This window comes from Carcharhinus amblyrhynchos, chromosome 17 (assembly GCF_965287045.1).
Source record: "Carcharhinus amblyrhynchos chromosome 17, sCarAmb.v2.hapA, whole genome shotgun sequence".
NCBI classification, from domain to species: Eukaryota; Metazoa; Chordata; class Chondrichthyes; order Carcharhiniformes; family Carcharhinidae; genus Carcharhinus; species Carcharhinus amblyrhynchos.
In genome coordinates, this window is record NC_137340.1 from 44,301,956 (window position 1) to 44,323,104 (window position 21,149).

The 21,149-nt window shown below is 45.6% G+C and overlaps 1 protein-coding gene across 1 annotated transcript in view; it reads right to left on the reverse strand.

Annotated features, from left to right (window-relative positions):
- The window catches only part of LOC145354481 (VPS10 domain-containing receptor SorCS3-like), a 1,074,210-nt gene that overhangs the window by 333,652 nt on the left and 719,409 nt on the right, over window positions 1-21,149 (reverse strand). The window contains exon 4 of the mRNA XM_080205878.1: window positions 8,044-8,202. Within this exon, the coding sequence (XP_080062004.1) occupies window positions 8,044-8,202 (159 nt within the window). The remainder of the gene's footprint in view (window positions 1-8,043; window positions 8,203-21,149) is intronic.

Below are 21,149 nucleotides of genomic sequence, written 5' to 3' on the forward strand. Positions count from 1 at the left end.
AGTGGGGCAGTTCCATCAGAGATGAAGAGTATGAATTGCGGGCTTCATCCAATAATGATTCACCCATGTCATAGGAACCTTGGGTCAAGGGTGCTTCCATGTTGGATGCAGCTCATGTCACCCCCTCTCTCACTTTGTTTTATTATTCATTCATGGGACATTGATGACACCGGCTGGTTAGTATTTATTGCCCTTACTTACAGATGGCACTGGGAACAGGGGAAAGTGAGGGAGCCCTGTCCAGCACGCACACGGCCTGGAGAGGAGCAGCAACATCGCTGATGAAGAAAATGCACCTTATCTCAGCTGACACCTGCACCCACCACCAGCCCAGGTTAGGGAGGATCTCAGACTCTGGTGGTCACTGCATGGATATATGTCTGCAGCAGGGTCAGCCAAGCTCACAGGCACGTGGAGGAGTGTTGGGGAAGAGGCGGCTGGGAGGGTCAAGCCCAATGATAGGCCTCTGCAATCAGCCTCCCATGAGATGGGGGGGGAGGTGGGGGTAAGTAACACAGAGATGTCAGAGACCCTCAACAGGATGGCATACAAGGAGGAGGGATCTGTCCACCCGCTGGCTGATGAAGTGGTGCTGACCTTTACACACAAAGTTTTGAAGGGGAGAGTGGAAAATCCAGCTTTGCGTGCAGACCTGCATTCGTTCCTTAGCAATGAGCGAGCTTCTGCATTCGTTATGCAAGAGGGAAATGGGGCAGCTTAACCACTCTCCAGGTGCCTCTTGCCCTTAGGGAGTCAGGTACGGGTCAAAGGGAGGAGAAGTGGCAACTGGATACCCTGGGACCTCCACTCAGGATCTTCTGAGGGAGTTCAGCTCTTTGGAACCCCTCTTGCCTGTGACCCCCTTCAGCATGGTCCTCTGTGACCACACAGGGAGCAGCCAGAGTAATCCAACCCTCCAAACCTCAGCTCGCCAGAGGACAGCCAAGGTCACCCATGGCAACAGGGGAAAGTGGTCAGCAGGCTGCCCCCGCCACTGCTGCAGATGTCAGGGCAGCTCTTAGGGAAAGAAAAACAGTTCTGAATTCAAAGTGTTTGCACAGGCACATGATCATTGTTAGACATATCACACCTTTCATCCTGCCTGGTGTGGTTTATTAATGATAGTCCTTCAGCTTATGCATGACCCTCCACAGAGGGGCCAAAGGCACAAGAAACTACAAAGGGCTGTTAATGAAGCCCAGTCCATCATTCAAACCAGCCTCCCATCCGTTGACTCGGTCTATACTTCCCACTGCCTTGGAAAAGCAGCCAGCATAATCACCAGCACTAAGTTGATCTTTCTCTACACTCTAGCTATGACTGTAACACTACATTCTGCATTCTCTCATTTCCTTCTCTATGAATGGTATGCTTTGTCTGCATAGTGCACAAGAAACAATACTTTTCACTGTATGCTAATATGTGTGACAATAATGAATCAAATCAAATCAAAGACCCCATGCACCCCAGACATGCTCACTTCCACCTTCTCCCATCAGAAAAATGATACAAAGGTCTGAGGGTATGTACCAAACAACTCAAGAACAGCTTCTTTCCTGCTGACTTTTGAATGGACCTCTTCATATTAAGTTGATCTTTCTCTACACCCTAGCTATGATTGTAACACTACATTCTGCATTCTCTCCTTTCCTTCTGTATGTACAGTATGTTTTTGTCTGTATAGTGCGCAAGAAACAATACTTTTCACTGTATCCCAATGCATAAGACAATAATAAATCAAATCAAATCAAAAAATACTCCCCATTTTCCAAGAGGTACTACATGTCCCATGGAATCAGCATGTGCAGAGAGGTAGAGGGCATTGCCAAGGTTCTTGTGAGCCAAGTATAAGAAGTCTCCCACAGACATCATGCCTTTACCCTTCACACACTCCTGTCCCAAGACGCTGGCAGTATAAGTACGACATGCCATGGTTCCCATTCAGCTGTCCAGTTGAATTGACCTACATCTCTTCCTTCAACAGGCGGCACGGTAGCACAGTGGTTAGCACTGCTGCCCCACAGCGCCAGGGACCCCCGGGTTTGATTCCCGGTTTGGGTCACTGTCTGTGTGAAGTTTGTACATTCTCCCCGTGTCTGCGTAGGTTTCCTCCGGGTGTTCCGGTTTCCTCCGACATTCTGGTTAGGTGCATTGACCCAAACAGGCACTGAACTGTGGCAACTAGGGGAACTTCACAATAACTTCACTGCAGTGTTAATGTAATCCTTACTTGTGACTAATAAATAAACTTTAATTCAGCCCAATTGCCCACCTGGCCTTTGGCTCACGGCTGAGATGGTGCTGGCAAACCAGCGCACTGTCCAATAGAACTAAACTACTTGCCTGCCCACCTCCATCACCCACTACCTCCCCCATAGCAGGGTGAAAAGCTCAATCCTCCTCCCTCTCTCATATTCTTAAAATATAACAAAGACCCTCTCAACTCAGAAGCCCAGTGATAATCTTTCCCCAGTCAGACTGCCAAGGAGCAGATCTGCAATGGAAATTTGATCTGCCGTGGTTTTGGCTATGTATTTATTCAAGCCCTTTTCTCATTTGTCTCTGCTATTTTTAAATGATACCTTTAGGATTGGGCAACATGAAGTATTCATCCTGCGAATGTGTGTTGCCCTTCACAGACAGAAACTTCCCTTTCATCATGCTAGCTATAATGAGTAGAAGTGTAACAAAGACAAATCCGTTTCATCGTATAAAGAGACCACTATTTCACGGTTTGTGTCTAATGTCTAGTCAGGCTGTGGAGAAGGAATTTGAATACATTCCCTGCTGCGCTGCTGAGCTGTGTGTGATCTGTGGTGACTAATGGATGAGTGGGATAACTATATATGGATTGATCCTTTGTCGCTTAGTGGGGACACAGTCACTTGTAAATCTAGACAACAGTAATAGAAAAGAATTATAGAATCACTACAGTGCAAAGGGAGGCCATCCGGCCCATTGAGTCTGCACTGACTCTCTGACAGAGCACCCTATCCAGGTCCTATCCCTGATACCCTATGTATTTACCTCGCTAGTCTCTCGAACCTACACATCTTTAGATACAAAGGGGCAATTTAGCATGACCAATCCACCTAACCTACACATCTTTGGTCTGTGGCAAGAAACTGGAGCACCCAGACAGGGAGAACATGCATACTCCACGCTGTCACCCAAGGCTGGAATTGAACCCAGGTCCTTGGTGCTGTGAGACAGCAGTGCTAACCGTTGTGCCATCATGCTGCAGACATTGAGCTCAAGTCAGTATCTATGGAGCCCAACAGACATGAGTTATACTGCCATCCACTCCTCACACTTCCGATATTCCTAGAATCTCTACATGCAGAAGGAGGCCATTTGGCCCATTGAGTCTGCACTGACCACAATCCCACCCAGTCCTTCCTGTAACTCCACATATTTACCCTGCTCCACTGATACTAGGGTCAATGTATCTGGCCAATCAATCTAACTCACATATCTTTGGACTGTGGGAGGAAACTGGAGCACCCGGAGGAAACCCGCATAGACACGGGAAGAATGTGCAAACTCCACACAGACAGTGACCCAAGCCGGGAATTGAACCCACGTCCCTGGCGCTGTGAGGCAGCAGCGCTACCCATCGTGTCACCATGCTTAATTTACTTACAAGGAAGCCAAAGCTCTGTTATCTATTTGGCTTTTTTAATTAAACTGGAAAAAGATCAGATGTATCTATGGGTAAATAGATCCCTGGAAATGATTGTTGACACTCATGGGTGAGTAACTGCACAGTGACCAGTTTCCATTATCTCAGGGAGGGTTAAAGGGAGAAAATTGAACAGGAAGAAAAGAAAGTAATTAAGCAGTAATTGCACTTTTGCATTTGCATTTTCGAAAGTACTTTGACTGTGGAAGACTGGAGGAGATCCAAATATTGTGGAAGAAAGGGGGCGAAATTTTCCAGCCACACTCGTCTCAATGCTGGAAAACCTACCTGAGATCAACGGATCTTTGAATGGTCTGTATCCCACCTGCTACAATTCCTGTGACAGGGAGGACAGGAAAATTCTGTCCATCGTCTAAAATCATTGTTATTTAAAAAATAAATAACTAGTGGTTAGGGTGGCATGGTGGCACAGTGGTTAGTACTGCTGCCTCACAGCGCCAGGGACCTGGGTTTGATTCCTGGCTTGGGTCACTGTCTGTGTGGAGTTTGCACGCTCTCCCCGTGTCTGCGTGGGTTTCCTCCGGGTGCTCCTATTTCCTTCCAAAGTCCAAAGATGTACGGGTTGGATGGATTGGCCATGCTAAATTGCCCTTTAGTGTCAGGGGGACTAGCTAGGGTAAATGCAAGGGGTTATGAGGATAGGGCCTGGGTGGGATTATGGTCAATGCAGAATCAATGGGCTGAATGGCCTCCTTTTGCACTAGAGGAGTTCGATGAACTCCATGATGCAAAAGTATAGATAAACTCATACATGGAGGAACCTCTTCATTACTGACAAAATACAGAGCAAGAGAGAAACACACACCTTATAGAAACATCTTCAATAGAAGTGGTCATGTAAGATCAATATTCTATTCTATGAGAAAATTACTGAGGAGTTGAAGTACAATTTGAACTCGCTATGGTCAGCTGATTTGGAAGAAACATCTTACTTAACTGGCCTGAATTTTACCAGCATGCCAGGGGTGATGCTGTTTGGACTGAATACGGGTGCCAAGCTTACACAGGCAAACAGTGGACCAACAGGGGACCATTTTACCATCAAAATGTAATTTAGAGGTTGCTTTCAACAGTACATCCACAATCTCCACCACCTCAAAGTACAGGTGCACGGGAAAGTTCCTGCCTTAAAAGATCCCTTGGATTAGTAAGTTTGCTGATGACACCAAAGTCGGAGGTGTGGTAGATAGTGAGGAAGGGTGTCATAGTTTGCAGGGTGACTTAGACAGGTTGCAGAGCTGGGCCGCGAGGTGGCGGATGGAGTTTAATGTGGAGAAGTGTGAGGAAATTCATTTTGGTAGGAGTAACAGATGTGTTCAGTATAGGGCTAACGGGAGGACTTTGAATAGTGTGGAGGAGCAGAGGGATCTAGGTGTACGTGTACATAGATCCCTGAAGGTTGGGAATCAAGTAGATAAGGTAGTTAAGAAGGCATACGGTGTCTTGGCGTTTATTGGTAGGAGGATTGAATTTAGGAGTCGCAGCGTCATGTTGCAACTGTACACAACTCTGGTGCGGCCGCACTTGGAGTACTGTGTGCAGTTCTGGTCCCCACATTACAGGAAGGATGTGGAGGCTTTGGAGAGGGTGCAGAGGAGGTTTGCCAGGATGTTGCCTGGTATGGAGGGGAGGTCCTATGAGGAGAGACTGAGGGATTTGGGGTTGTTTTCGCTGGAAAGAAGGAGGCTAAGAGAGGATCTTATTGAAACATATAAGATGATTAGAGGTTTAGATAGGGTGGATAGTGATAGCCTTTTTCCTCGGATGGAGAATGCTAGCACGAGGGGGCATGGCTTTAAATTAAGGGGTGGTAGTTATAGGACGGATGTCAGGGGTAGGTTCTTTACCCAGAGGGTGGTGAGGGATTGGAATGCCCTGCCTGCTGCGGTTGTAAATGCGCCTAGTTTGGGGGCGTTTAAGAGATCTATGGATAGGTTTATGGACGAAAAGGGATTGGTTTAGATTAGTGGGTCAGTGTTTTTTTTTAAAAAACTGGTCGGCGCAACATCGTGGGCCGAAGGGCCTGTTCTGCGCTGTAATGTTCTATGTTCTAAACCTGATACCATCTCAAACTTGAACACGTGTTGCCATCTCTTCATATCACCGACTCAAATGCCGGAATTCTGTGCCCATTCACACTGGCGGGGATTTCCCAGCCAGCTGCAGTAAACGGAGATCTGTCTGGGTGCCAAATTCTCCGGCCTCGCTGCATGGGCAGTGGGGCATGAACAGACGTAAGATTGCACCCAAAATCTTTGAACGCCCTACCCAACAGCACAAGAGGGTTATCGCAATGGTTCATAGCAGATGAACCACCATCTTCACAAGGGTACCTCAGGGTGAGGGATAAATGTTGATCTTGGGCTTGGCGCACACGTCCCCAGACTGAGTAAATAGAAATTAGCAAGGTTTCTGCAGCTGAAACTGCTCCACCATTTCTCAAAAGTTTTCATTAAATACTCTGCCCATGGTCGGGCACAGTGGTTAGCACTGCTGCTTCACAGCTCCAGGGACCTGGGTTTGATTCCTGTCTCGGGTCACTGTCTGTGCGGAGTTTGCACATTCTCCTCGTGTATCTGTGGGTTTCCCCTGGGTGCTCCAGTTTCCTCCCTCAGTCTAAAGATGTGCAGGTTAGGTTGATTGGCCATGCTAAAATTGCCCTTTAGTGTCCAGGGATGCTTAGGTTAGAAGGATTAGCAGGTAAAATGTGTGGGGATATGGAGGTAGGGCCTGGGTGGGATTGTGGTCGGTGCAGACTCGATGGGCCGAAGGGCCTCTTTCTGCACTGTAGGGTTCTATGATTCTATGATTGATTCTTCAATCCTACCTTTTTTTATTGTTACTTATTTGGACAACAAAACGGCAGCTTACATGCATTGAGTAACCAAATGGATCTTCACATCTATGTCCTGGCAAACACTACAGCAAGTTAATTATAAAGCTACGAGAAAATTGATCCTTGCAGAATTATTTTAAATTTACTTCAGGTTTATGGAAGAAATATTATTATGCCACCAGATGTGACAGGCAGGATGATAATTGGGTGCCCAACATCTGGAGCTGGTGAAATTGGGAACCAAACCTCAAAGGAAAAACAAACACAGAATCTGAGAAATTTCCAATTTAAGATTCTATTCTGTAGGACCCCGGAAGGCTACTTGGGGATTTGACACTTTGACCCTTTGTCCCAGGGTAGATCATAGCTCCCTACAGGGCAGAAGGAGGCCATTTGGCCCATTCTGTCTGCACAAACTACAATCCCACCCAAGCCCTATTCCTGTTACCCGACATATTTACTCTGCTAATCTCTACACACTAAGGGGCAATTTAGCATGGCTGGTCAACCTAATCCGCACATCTTTGGAGTGTGGGAGGAAACTGGAGCACCTGGAGGAAACCCATGCAGACACGGGGAAAATGTGCAAACTCCACGTGGACACTGACGTGGGGCCGGAACTGAACATGGGTCCGTGGGGCTGCGAGGCAGCAGTGCGAACCACTGTATGACCATGCTGCCCTAAATGGAGGCAGACTGAATGGGTGGCAGTGTGTCACAGTGGTTAGCACTGCTGCCTCACAGCTCCACGGACCGGGGTTCGATTCAGACCTTGGGTGTGGAGTTTGCACATTCTCCATGGGTCTGCGTGGCTTTCCTCCAGGTGCTCCAGTTTTCTCTCACAGTCCAAAGATGTGTGGGTTAGGTGGGTTGACTATGCTAAATTGCCCAAAGATGTGTAAGTTAGATGGAATAGCTGCGGCAAATATGCGGGATAATTATAGGGATAGGATGGGGAGAGGGGATAAACCTGGGTAAGATTCTCTTTCAGAGAGTCGGTGTAAACCCAATGTGTTGAATGGCCTCCTTCTGAACTGTGGGGATTCTATAGAATTCCTTGGGGATGCTCCAAAAACATTCCAATATTCCAATCTTTATGACAAATTAACGGATGTGCTCATTGTTGCGACTGGTCCGTCCCTATCAGTGCATGAGTGGAACCATTCTGGCTGCAGACTTGAGACGCGGGCAACAAACATCTTCTTCTTTAATGCTGAGGGAGATATTTTAAATATATCCTTTCCCTCTCTCTCACACACAAAGCGGTGCACTTTGAACAGGAGTTAGAGTGCTACGCTTTCAATCGGAGCACATTATTAAATCTCGCATTGTCCATGGCTTTTGACACTTTGAACGTGAAGCTACGAACATGCAAGGATTTCCTGCCTCACCTTCTGGACTGGCAGCATGTTTCCATTAAAACCATAGACATCCAAAGCACTACACGGGATGAAAATGTCACTCAAACTCCAACAGCCTGATAGGCTGAAGTAACATCTCTCACCTTTTGGTCTTGGCTGCAGGCCAGAATCCAGTCCTCTTCCTGAGGATGAAAGAGCATGCTTTGAATCTGAAAGCTCTGTCGGTACTTTTGATAGGTTGCACCTTCATCTGAGCTGATGAATACGCTGCTCTCGATCTCAGGATCACTCACTAACATTATCTGTTCAAGGCAGGAGAAAAGAGAGAACAAATCAGAGGAACTGCACAGACAGGCAGGAGTACAAAAAAAACACACACACAAGTTTGTGTAATTAGAGAATTCCCCAGTGGAAGGCTGCCAGGGGAGTAGGGGGTGGGAGGGAGTGGGGGGGAGATGAATAACAGCTCCACAAGCAGGTCACGTTGCTTGAATTATAATTGAAATGTTAGGGTAGAATAGCTTCCTTTGAAAGCAGCAATGGTTGGATGACCCCAGAATGCCCTCACAACACATTGGCAGCCTGCTGTACATCAATGTTCATCTCCAACACAGTATCCATGCGGTCTTCTGCTCTTACAAGTAAAACTACCAACTTTGTGCTGCTGCTGAGAACATCGTCATCTTAATTATTTCTTCACCCAAAGAATAGTGAGCCTGTGGAATTCATTACCACAGGAAGTAGTTAGTGCCAAAACTTAGAATGTGTTCAAGAGGCGGCTGGATATAGCACTCGGGAAAATAGGATCAAAAGTTATGGGAAGAAAGCAAGATTAGGCTATTGAATGTAGTGTTACAGTCAGAGCTAAGGTGGAGAGAAAGATCAATATAATACGAAGTAGGTCCATTCAAAAGTCTGACGGCAGCAAGGAAGAAGCTATTTTTGAGTTGGTTGGTACGTGACGTCAGACTTTTGTATCTTATTCCCAGCGAAAGAAGATGGAAACGAGAATGTCCGGCATGCGTGGGGTCCTTAATTAGGTTAACAATCCCATTGCTTTATCCACTGGATCATCAGATGGGAACATTCTCCATTAGACCACTTGCTATGCAATGTTAACGAAACAGCATCAATTAACATAAACAAGGATTTTAAAAAGTCAGTGCGTACATAGTGGCCGCTACGACAGGACACAGGTTTAAGGTGCTGGAGAGCAGGTACAGAGGAGATGTCAGGGGTAAGTTTTCACTCAGAGGGTGGCGAGTGAGTGGAATTGGCTGCCGTCGGTGGTGGTAGAGGAGACTTCTGGATGAGTACATGGGATTTAATGGGATTGAGGGTTATACATAGGCCTGGGAGGTATGGATATGATTGACGCAACTTGTGGGCCGAAGGGCCTGTTTGTGCTGTAGCGTTTTATGTTCTATGTACATTTGTTTCTAGTCGATGCCTACCTCAATGATAACATTGGATAAATGAGAATGCTAATGTTCCTCTGCAGAGGTATAAGCTTCAATTTTAACTTGGGGCCTGTGCAGTCAAGCTCCCATGATTTCACTAGTGACGGAGGACGCTTCAATTTTAACCAACAGGCCTCAGTACCATTTTGAGGGTTCCAGTGGGCAGAATTATACAATCTTGGCTGGCAGGAGGATACTGCCAGGAAGCTAAAGGAACCAAATGGGGCTCAACAGAGATTGCCCTTTAGATTCTCAGTTGAATAGTTTTCCTTAATGATGTGAATGAAATTGTAGAATCCTTACAGTGCAGGAGGAGGCTATTTGGCCCATTGAACCTGCACCGCCAACAATCCCACCCAGGCCCTTTCGCCTTAACCTCATTTATTTATCCTGCTAACCCCCCTGACACTAAGGGGCAATTTATTAGCATGGCCAATCAACCTCACCTGCACATCTTGGGCCTGTGGAGGAAACAGGAGCACCGGGAGGAAACCCATGCAGACACAGGGAGGGTGTGCAGACTCTGCACAGACAGTGACCCCAGGCTGAATTGAACCCAGGTCCCTGATGCTGTGAGGCAGCAGGGCTAACCACTGTGCCACTGTACGGCTCACTGTTGGCTGTCCCTCACTTTGAGGATGACATTTAGTCGGGGTCACCAATTTCTGCCATGACTCTTCAATTGATTGAACAGGCCATGTCTCCATCACAGACGTTTGAGCCCATGAACTACAATGAACCACAAGACAGATGTATCACAAGATCCGGAGTGCAGGATTCTCTATCTTTTCTTTCCTTCTCTGCTACCACTCTGCCTTCTCATCGATACATTGGGACTCAAAGTGTGTTATAGCTTGATGGACAAGTTGTTGGCACTTTGAATGATTGCTAGCAAGCTCCTCTTGGCAATAAATGCCGTGCTTCAAAGAGAGCTTCAGAGTGTCTTTGAATCACTTCTATTTTGTTCTTCCCAGGAGTATGGCTCAGGGCAAAATCAATAGTCATTTAGACAGGTACAGGATAATTAAGGAAAGCCAGCATGAAGGAAAAATCATGTTCAACCAACTTGCTGGAGTTTCTTGAGGTGTTAACAGAGCAGGTTGGTAAGGGCAATGCTGTTACTGTAGTAACACAACCCTAAGCCTACAAAAGGCATATGATACAGTGCCACACAACAGACTTGTGAGCAAAGTTCTAGCTCATGGAATAAAAGGGAGAGTAGGCACTCGGATAAGAAATTGGCTGAGTGACAGGAATCAGAGAGTAGTGATAAATGGTTGCTTTTCAGGTTGGAGGAAGGTTTGTGCCGAGTTCCCCATGGGTCCGTGTTGGGATCTTTGCTCTTTCTGATGTACATTAATGACTAGGCTGTGGTTCGCAGCACACAATTTCAAAATTAGCGGATGGTTTGAGGCTTGGAAACCTTGTCAACTGTGATCAGAAGTATCTTGAACTTGAAAAGGACATAGGCATGTTGATGCATTGGGCATACAAGTGTCAGATGAAGTTAATAGAGAGGAGTGTGACCTGGTTCATTATGGCAAGAAGAATGTGGAGAGGCAATAAAAAGTAAAGAAGAAACTCTTAGGAAGGTGCAACAAAAGAGGGACCTCAGTATAAATGTACTCAAGTCATTGAAGATGGCAGCGCATATTGAGAGAGCCGTTACTGAAGCATGTGTTATCCTTGGTTTTACTAATAGGGGAATTGAGTACAAGACCAATGGGTGTCAGACTTATAAGATGCTAATTTGGTCTCATCTGGAGCACTAATTCTGGATGCCATACCTGAGGTAGGTATGAAAGCATTGGAGAGAGTACAGAAGAGATTCACAAAAATGATTCCAGGGATAAAGAACTGGAGCTATGAGGATAGATTGGAGAGGTTGGGTCTGTTTTCCTTGGAGAATGGAAAGCTGAGAGGAGACTTAATTGGGGTACTCACGATCCTGAGGGGCAGGGACAAGGTAATTAATGAGACACTATTTCCACTGAAGAGAACATCAAGAATTAGAGGGCACAGATTGGGGGGGGGGCGGGGGGGGAGGCGGTGGTGGCAGGGGGGAGGAGGCGGGGTCTATTCACACCAGAGACTGACAGTTCCAGGCCACTGCGCATGTGCCCCAATTGTCAGATTGCACTTTGCTGGCCAGCTCGATTCAAAATAATGGGCAAAAGAAGCAAAAGTAATGTGAGGAAAATGTGTTCACCCAAAGAGAGAGGTTGGAGTCTGAAACAAACTTCCTAAGAGGGTGGTGGAGGCAGGATTGATTGAGTTATTTAAAAGGTTACAGGGATAAGGCAGGGGAGTGGGATGAGGTAGAATTCTCTTTCAGGGAGCCAAGTGCAGGGTTGATGGGTTGAATGGCTTCATAGATTCTGGGATTATGTGAGTGTTGGCCATTTGAAAGTAGAGAAAACAGGACCTGGTAGGTATAATGACTTCAATCAGGCCACTGAGGTTGGCCTATTGGAGTATGAGCTCCCTGATTAAAGGAGCCGATCGATGGGCCAGGGAGTCTTTGGCTTGTACTTAACTGGGGAGTGTCAGTTCCTTTGACAGTCTCGGAGGTAGACTGCTGACTGCTAGCACCCTGTGTCTATCGTTGAAATTGTAAATAAAGGGATTTTGTTGAAGGAGCTTTTGCCTCTGAAGACTTATTACAGCAGGGAAGACAGCTTCCATCAGCTGGACACAGTGTCCGGTTTGCAGGGATTTTTGCCCAATTGTTTGTGGAGGGTAGAGGCCTCAAGAAGGTCACTAACCTCCATTCAATGGCCCTCTCACTGAATCTGGAAGATGTGGCAGCGGGCTTACTGATGAAACTTAATTTTTAAATAATGACAGAACAAATATATTATGACCACTCGTGCATGGGAGAAAGAAATGGCTGAGGGTGGGGTCAAATGTAGCAGAGACTGAGATCAGAATTAAACAGGCTCCAGGTTTCACAGAATGATGAATCCCTAAAGTGCAGAGGGAGGATATTCGGCCCATCGAGCCTGCACCAAAACAATCCCACCCCGGCCGTAACCCCACGTATTTTATCCTGCTAATCCCCCTGACACCTAGAGACAATTTAGCATGGCCAATCTAACTTGCACATCTGGAGTTTAAATAAGTGAAAGGGGACCGCATAGAAACTTGTAAAATTCTGACAGAGTTAGGCAGGTTAGATTCAGAAAGGTTGTTCCCATTGGTGGGAGAGCCCAGAACTAGGGATCATAGTTAGAGGATAAGGAGTAAATCTTTTAGAACTGAGGTGAGGGGAAATTTCTTCACCCAGAGGGTAGTGAATGTGTGGAATTCACTACCACAGAAAGTAGCTGAGGCCAAAACGTTGTGTGATTTCAAGAAGAAATTAGATATAACTCCTGGGGCTAAAGGGATATAGGGGAGATCAGGATATTGAATTTGATGGTCAGCAATGACCAGGCTTGAAGGGCTGAATGGCCTATTGTGCTTCTAGTTTCTATTTTTGGAGTGTAGGGAAGCTGGAACACCCAGAGGAAACCCACACAGAGAGTCACCCAAGGCTGTAATTGAACCTGGATCCCTGGCGCTGTGAGGGAGCAGTGCTAACCACTGTGCCATTTCTGCAAAGAGCCAAAAGAGGTAGAAAAATGGACAAGAAGAGAGAGACTTCAAATACAGCACTCGAAATTGGCAGATACTCAGTAAGAGCTTCAGTTGAACTGTCTTTCCTGTTCCTGAAGAAAACGAGTCCACCCCATTGTGCTATTAAACGTCCTTACATTGATCTGTCTGAGCAATTTGGGAGCTTGTGCGACAAAGAGAGCAATCAAAAAATGGCTTCAACAAATCTCATCATTATTTTCCTCGTAGGCCGCCTCACCCAAATGAAAGAAACCAGTCCAGGTGAGAGATGCCGTGAAGAGCATTGGATTTTCAAAGCTGCAGGGAAGGCCTGAAATAGCAGTGCATTTGCCACGGGGTAGTTTGCTGCTTCCCACCACAATACTCTCTGCCTGGATTCAGGGAACGATATGCATTAATAGTTTATCATTAACAGTCAATAAACAAGCTCTCAAGTAGACACATGTTCCTGGTGCCAGAGCTTGATGCTGCCATTTGTCACCATCACAGGAGGCCCGAGAAAACACCATTTACTTCCTTTAAATGTTGACAAATGGATTCCAGGGATAATTCATCGGTTCAAAAGACCTCATAATTTTTCCTCGATATTGGCTGAAATGAAAACATTTGTTACTTGGGGAAATTAGGTTTCAACTCTTTATTCCACGATCCGTGAGCAGATCTGGTTAGCCGGTACAAATTGAGTTTCAATATAGCTGAGCCCCTGTTGCTACAAGATTTAACTGGCCAGTTTCACTCAACAACTCGCGACAGCTTCATTTTGGATGAAAACACTAATATTAACCTAGGGATAAAGCTGCCAGATTTGGAATATTGGCAATTGGCAAGAGGATGCAAGGAGCTGTGTCTCCTAGTGTACGACATACTCCCTGGCTGCGTGTTCTTCTGTGCAACGTACTCTGAACTATGTCGTTCTGTGTAACATTTCCCTCCGTGCTGTAACATATTCTCAGCTGTCTGTTGTTCTGTGTAACATACTGTCAGCTGTTTGACATACTCCTGAGTGCAACATATTCTGCGTTATTCTGTGTGTAATAGAAGGTTGGCTGTGCATATTGTGCTCCTACCTATATCACCCACTCTGCAACACTGTTCAGAACTCTGCAGTTTTCTATGTGCCCTTATAAAATTCTAAGTTTTCCAAAAGATATTTATGGCTATATTTATTCCAAATTCCCATGTCCTTTTCTCAAAGCTTTGTCTTTTTTTCCTTCAAAAGGAGGCAATGGCCTCGTGGTATTATTGCTAGACTATTAGAACGAAGGACAAAGAAAATTACAGCACAGGAAGAGGCCCTTTGGCCATCCAAACCTGCACCAACCATGCTGCCCGACTGAACTAAAACCTCCTATCCCTCCAGGGACCAGACCCCTCTATTCCCATCCTATTCATGTATTTGTCAAGACGCTGCTGAAAAGTCTCTACTGTATCCTCTTCCACTACCTCCCCCCGCAACGAATTCCAGGCACCCACCACCCTCTGTGTAAAAAATCTGCCTCGTTCATCTCCTTTAATGTATTAATCCAGAAATTCAGATAATATGTTGGAGATCCAGATTCGAATCCACGGCACATGGTGGAGTTTGAATTCAATAAAAAATATCTGGAGTTAAGAATCTCCTGATGATAATGTCAAAAAAACACATCTGGCTCACTAATGTCCTTTTAGCTAAGGAAATCTGCCATCCTTACCTGGTCTGGCTTACATGTGACTCCAGATCCACAGCAATGTGGTTGACTCTCAACTGCCCTCTGAACAAGGGCAACTAGGGATGGGCAATAAGTGCTGACCAGCCCAGCGATGCCCATGACCCCACGAATGGATAAAAAGAATTCCCTGTTAAAAGTCACGATTGAATCAGCTTCCACCACATTCCCAGGTAGTGTATTCCAGATCCTAACCACTCGCTGCATTAAACAACATTTTCCTCATTTCACCATTCATTCATTTACCATTCACCTTCAGTCAGTGTCCTCTGGTTCTAAAGTTTTAAAGTTTATTTATTAGTCACAAGAAGGCTTACATTAACACTGCAATGAAGTTACTGTGAAAATCCCCTAGTCGCCATACTCCGGCGCCTGTTTGGATATAATGAGGGAGAATTTAGCATGGTCAATGCAGCTAACCAGCACGTCTTTTGGACAGTGGGAGGAAACCGGAGCACCAGGAGGAAACCCACGCATACAACGTGCAGACTTGGCATAGATGGTGACCCAAGCTGGGAATCAAACCTGGGTTCCTGGCACTATGAAGCAGCATTGCTAACCACTGTGCCACCATAGACATTCTATCACTTTTAGGCTACAGTCCTCCTAGCCTGTAAGGTTGGGTCTGTCCTCCACTTGGCATCTCCCTCAGTGACACTTCAGATATGTGGTTCTCATCACACATGCACCATGTCCCATATTCCTTGGCACACCATTCGGATGACAACGGCTACATCCTAGATTTGCCAAGCAAAAATTCACAGTTTTCATCCTGTGGCACGTCCCATTAAGTTGGCATCAAGCTAAACCTTCAATTTGCCTTGTGGAATATCCAAGATTCAACTGCAGCTGAACCAATAATTTGTCTGGTTACAGCATCATTTCTTTCCCTCTAACGGCTTATTAATAAACTGAAAGGTTCCATGTGCTTTGCTTCACAACTTCATCAAATTGTCCTCCCACTTTTGAAGATTTACGTGTCTGATGCTATACAGGGCTAAATTATATCCCAGTGAGAATTCATGGTGCAAAGGCCTTGCTGAGTCATTCTGCTCACCATAGATCAGAATCAAAAGAACTGGGATCAGGAGTAGGCATTTTTGCCCCTTGAGCCTGCTCTGCCATTTAATAAAGTTTAAATATATTTATTAGTGTCACAACCAGGCTGCAATGAAGTTACTGTGAAAATCTCCTAGTCACCACACTCCAGTGTCTCTTTGGATACACTGAGGCAGAATTTAGCATGGCCAATGCACCTAACCAGTATGTCATTCGGACTGTGGGAGAAAACCAGAGCACCCGGAGGAAATCTATGCAGACACAGGGAGAATGTGCAGACTCCACACAGACAGTGACCCGAGCCGGGAAACGAACCAGGGTCCCAGGCACTGTGAGGCAGCAGTGCTAACTACTGTGCCAACGTGTCACCCCCACCCCCCGCCCCCTCCCATTCATAGAGTACATAAGAGGGAAAGAAAGGATAAGGTGCAGAATATAGTGTTGCAGTTACAGACAAAGTGAAGAGAAAGATCTGCTTATTATATGATAGGAGCATTCAAAAGTCTGATGACAGCAGGAAAGAAGCTTGAGTTGGTTGGTCAATGTTTTCAGACATTTGTATCATTTTACTGATGGAAGAAGGTAGAAGAGAGGATGTTCAGGATATGTGGGGTCCTTGAATATACTGACTGCTTTCCCAAGGCAGCAGGTAGTGTAGATGTAATCAATGGATGAGAGGCTGGTTTGCGTGATGGACTGGGCTATGTTCAGTCTTAGACAGAGCCATACCAAGCTGTGAGACACCTGGAAAGGATGCTTTTTATGTAGCATCTGTAAAAGTTTATGAGAATCATAGCAGGCATGCCAAATTTCTTTAGCCTTCTGAGAAAGTTGAGGATAACCTGTACATTGGCTAAACTGTCATGATTGTTAAACTGAACTCTCATAATGTAAAGATCTTAATTTAATGATCAACATCTTATGGGTAGGATTTTAAGGATGATGAGTAATCATGGTGGACGGCACGGTAGCACAGTGATTAGCACTGCTGCCTCAGAGCACCAAGGACCTGGGTTCAATTCCCAACTTGGGTCACTGTCTGTGTGGAATCTACACATTCTCCCTGTGTATGTGTGTGTTTCCTCTGGATGCTCCAGTTTTCTCTCACAGTCCAAAGATGTGTGGGTTCGGTGGACTGGCCATGCTAATTTGACCCTGGGGGATTAGCAGGGTAAATATGTGGGGTTAAAGGACTAGGGCCTGGGTGGGATTGTGATCAGTGCAGAATTTATGGGCCGAATGGCCTCCTTCTTCACTGTAGCGATTCTATGATCGGTGCTCGCCATCCTGAAGGTCAGTGCCTAAAGTGCAACCACTGATTTTCGAGCTCCCATTGCCATTTAAACCTCACTTGAGCATTGTTTGGCAGTGGATGGAACTTCCATCTGCCCTTGGAAAGGAGTCTTGTGGCCGACATCTCTTTAACATGGCCAGGCACAGCATGGCAATGGCCAGAAGTAATATTGCAGCACTCTGCCTGGAACTAACTTCTGGGATGTTGAAAAGGTAAGTCCCGGGAGTTGGAGGGTAGGGAATGCCCAAGAGTTTTGGGAGGGGGAAGTTTGTGGTGTTGGGCGGTAGGTCAGGATGGGGGGAAGGGGTCCTGGAGCTCCAACATCCTTGTGGGGGGGCCATTGAGGGGACCCCAACTCTGAGAGGGCCTTTAAATTGAGGTACTATTCTGCTTCCTGTTTGAGATGGAAAAGTTTTTTTGTCGGTTGCCCATCCTACCTACACCCACCAATTTAAAAATTGAAGCTGAGTAGGACAAGACAGTTAAGTGGCACTTAAGAGTTTTAATAGGCAAAAGGGTGCTTTTCTCCAAAGGCCCTAAGCACTCAAGCATGAAATTGTATCCAGGTTTGGGCAGTCAGGTTCCTGGGGGGGTAGGGTGTGTGGGGAGTCCCATCCATTAAATTTTGCACTCCTCCCCCACCCCCCACCACCATTCCCTGCTGTCTCACCATCTCAGAACCCACCTTCTGTCCCTATGGGAATCCAGAACTAGGGGTCATTGTTTGAGGATAAGGGGTAAACCTTTTAGGAAACATTTCTTCACCCAGCGAGTGGTGAATTCGTTACCACAGAAAATAGTTGAGGCCAAAATGTGTGTGATTTTAAGAATAAATTAGATATAGCTCTAGGGGGTATGGGGGGAAGCGAGGGAAATCAGGATATTGAATTTGATGATCAGCGATGATCATAATGAGCGGTGGAGCAGGCTCGAAGAACTGAATGCCCTACTCTTGATTCTATTTGCTTCATATTGTTTCTACATGTAACACTCTGTCACTGTTAAATTTTTCTACTTTATTTGGAGAAAATGGTCGATCACAAAATTAACTTTGAATCGGCCCTGATCACGAAGGAAGTTGATTTTAAATAAATAAAACTTTGATGAATGAACAACGATATCAGCAGGCACCTCTTATCTTTATTCATGTGCCTTTTCTCTTGTGCACCATTTTAAACTTTGTGATTAACTTGTGTGCTTTAAATGAATTAGCAGCTCCGGGCAAATTAACATCACATGAATCCCTTAAACATCTGTCCTCTAACCTTGGTAACAGTTGTTTCCAGGTTGACATCTTTTAGACATCTCAGTTGTTTATTTTGTTGTGAGCTGTCCAGTCCAGTTGAAATAGGCAATGCAAAGAAAGAATTGCCTTTCATAACCTCAGAATATACCAGAAAACTATACCACCAATGAGGCAGTTTTGAAGCATAGTCTCAGTGGTCATTTCAGAAAGACAGCACATCTTTGGACTGAGGGAGGAAACCGGAGCATCTGGAGAATGTGCAAACTCCACACCAACAGTGACCCAAGCCGAGAATCGAACCCTGGCACCGTGCATGGTGGCACAGTGGTTAGCGTTGCTGCCAAGGGCCCAGGTTTGATTCCCGACTTGGGTCACTGTCTGTGTGGAGTTTGCACTTTCGCCCCATGTCTGCGTGGGTTTCCTCCGGGTGCTCCGGTTTCCTCCCACAGTCCAAAGATGTGTGGGTTAGGTGGATTGACTATGCTAAATTTCCCCTTAGAGCCAATGCATTGGATAGTGAGGATTGGGCTTGGGTGGGATTGTGGTCGGTGCAGACTCATTGGGCAGAATGGCCTTGCCTGCACTGTAGATTCTACAGCAGCCAGTTTGCACACAGCAAGTTTCCACAAATAGCAATGTGACAATGGACAGGCAACTTGCAGTGTAACGTTGGACAAACAAAAGCCCAGTGCTTCTTCAAAATCTTCACATGGGGTGTTTCAGATCCATGTGAAGAAGACAGATGATAGCGTTGGTTTCATGCTCAAGACTCCAGGATTAGGGCTGAATCCACAGGCTCCAGACTCAGGAAGTCTACCAACTGAGCCTGGACAGGTAGTTTAATCAAAACCTCATTGGCCGCTCCATGCAACGAATTAAGCAGCAATAATTTTCCCAACATACAAGTCAACAGAGCATAGAAAAGAATACTTTTATATCAAAGCCCTTTACTGATGTTTGGTCAGGAAAAAAAAACATGACATTTCGCTGCCAAAGCATCCTCACTGCAAAAAAAAGATGCTTTTGAAAGAGTTTTATACCAAGTGAGGATCCAAAATAAAAGCAAATTACTGCGGGTGCTGGAATCTGAAACCAAAAGAAAAAATGCTGGAAAATCTCAGCAGGTCTGGCAGCATCTTTAGAGAGAGGAAAGAAATGATGTTTCATCCAGATGACCCTTTGTCAAAGCTAAAAGGTATAGAAAGTGGGAGATATTTATACTGCAGGGCAAGGGAATGAAAGATGAGTCACAGCAACAGAAACAAGGGGAAAGGCTGCTCATAGCAGTCCATAGAGAGAATAGAAGGTGTGAATGGCCAAACGGCAGAGAAGCTGAAATCAGTGGGTAAACTGTGACAGATGAAGTGGGGGTGGGGGGGCGGTGTGGGTGGCGGAGGGGAGAGATGGGTGAGAGAGAGGTGAAATTGAGAAAAAAGGGAGAAATGGGAAGCAAATGGGGTGAAAAGGTAAAGAAAAGGGGGGTATAAAATTAGGGGAAAGAGTGGGGAGGAAGAAAGATAAAGAAAGAAAATGAAGAAATAAATGGTAGAATACAGTTAAAAACTAAATAAAATGGAAACAAAGGGGTTGAGGTGGAATAGACGAATCATCTGAAATTGTTGAATTTGATGTTGAGACAGGAAGGCTGTAATGTGCCAAGCCAGAAGATGAGGTGCTGTTCCTTCAGTTTGCATTCAGCTTCACTGGAACTTCACTCCACAGATGCTGCCAGACCTGCTGAGATTTTCCACATTTTCTCTTTTGGTTTGCGCATACAGGGTTTCCCTTAGCGGCGGAAAGTGGTTCCCTGGCTTTGGGAAAATGATCTGAACCGGGTGGTCCATTCATTCCCCTCGTCCGAGTGGAATGGTGCACCGCTCCAACTGATAACCTCCATAAAAACACTTCAGACACCTTGCCAAATGAAGAATATGGAGTATCAGCCATGAGTGATATTTCATAGCGCTGGCATGACAATGCCCAAGTCTTAAAGTCGCAAGTAGGAGTCAGAGATTTACTCTCGGGAGGATACTGTGTTAGACTGTCAACAGACTCTGCAATCTAATTATATTATATACTCTTTACAGTGACTTAGAAATTCAGGACCACGACTGACAGATTTATTTAAAGCATTTTAAGGAGTTGTTTCCTCCCTGCTTTATTTTGTTGTCAAATGGTGGTTAATAGGAGGGCAGTTAATGCATTGAGCTCAAATATACTGGGAACTGTATTGAGACTCTTAGACATGTAATTGAAGCTGGAGGCAAAATGCACAGTTTTGATACTTTTGCTGTGACTCAATTATGTGTACTGAAGTGTATGAACCGCTGGAAAGAGCTCTGAGTTATAGTGCATGACAAGGTGATCCCAGTCAAGCATAGGAATCCACCGTCGGTTCAGCGGGTTTATTTTCATTCTTGAGGTGCATGGTAATTCATGACCCCATTCTCCCTCCCACCTCCCAACTCTGTCAGTCTCAAATGGAATAGGAAAGGATCCAGATTTTTGGAGTCTTCCACACCAATTCCACCTAACTTGTAAGTTCAAACTGAGTGGACCCGTTCTGCAGAGCTCCTCGTCTCTGATCCACTCTTGTAGCCACAGTATTTATATGACTGATCCAGCTCAGTTTCTGGTCAATGGTAACCCCCAGGCAATTGGGCTAAAACAGGTTGACTTCTGTGTCACCCAAACCCGTTGCCATAGAATTGCACAAGGAGGCCATTTGGCCCATCAAATCTGTACCGACTAGCGAAAAGAGCATCTTACCCTCCCCCACCTACCACACCCTATCCCCATAAACCCACACATTTACCATGGCCAATCCATCAAACCTACACATCTCTGGACTCTAAGAGGAAAATTT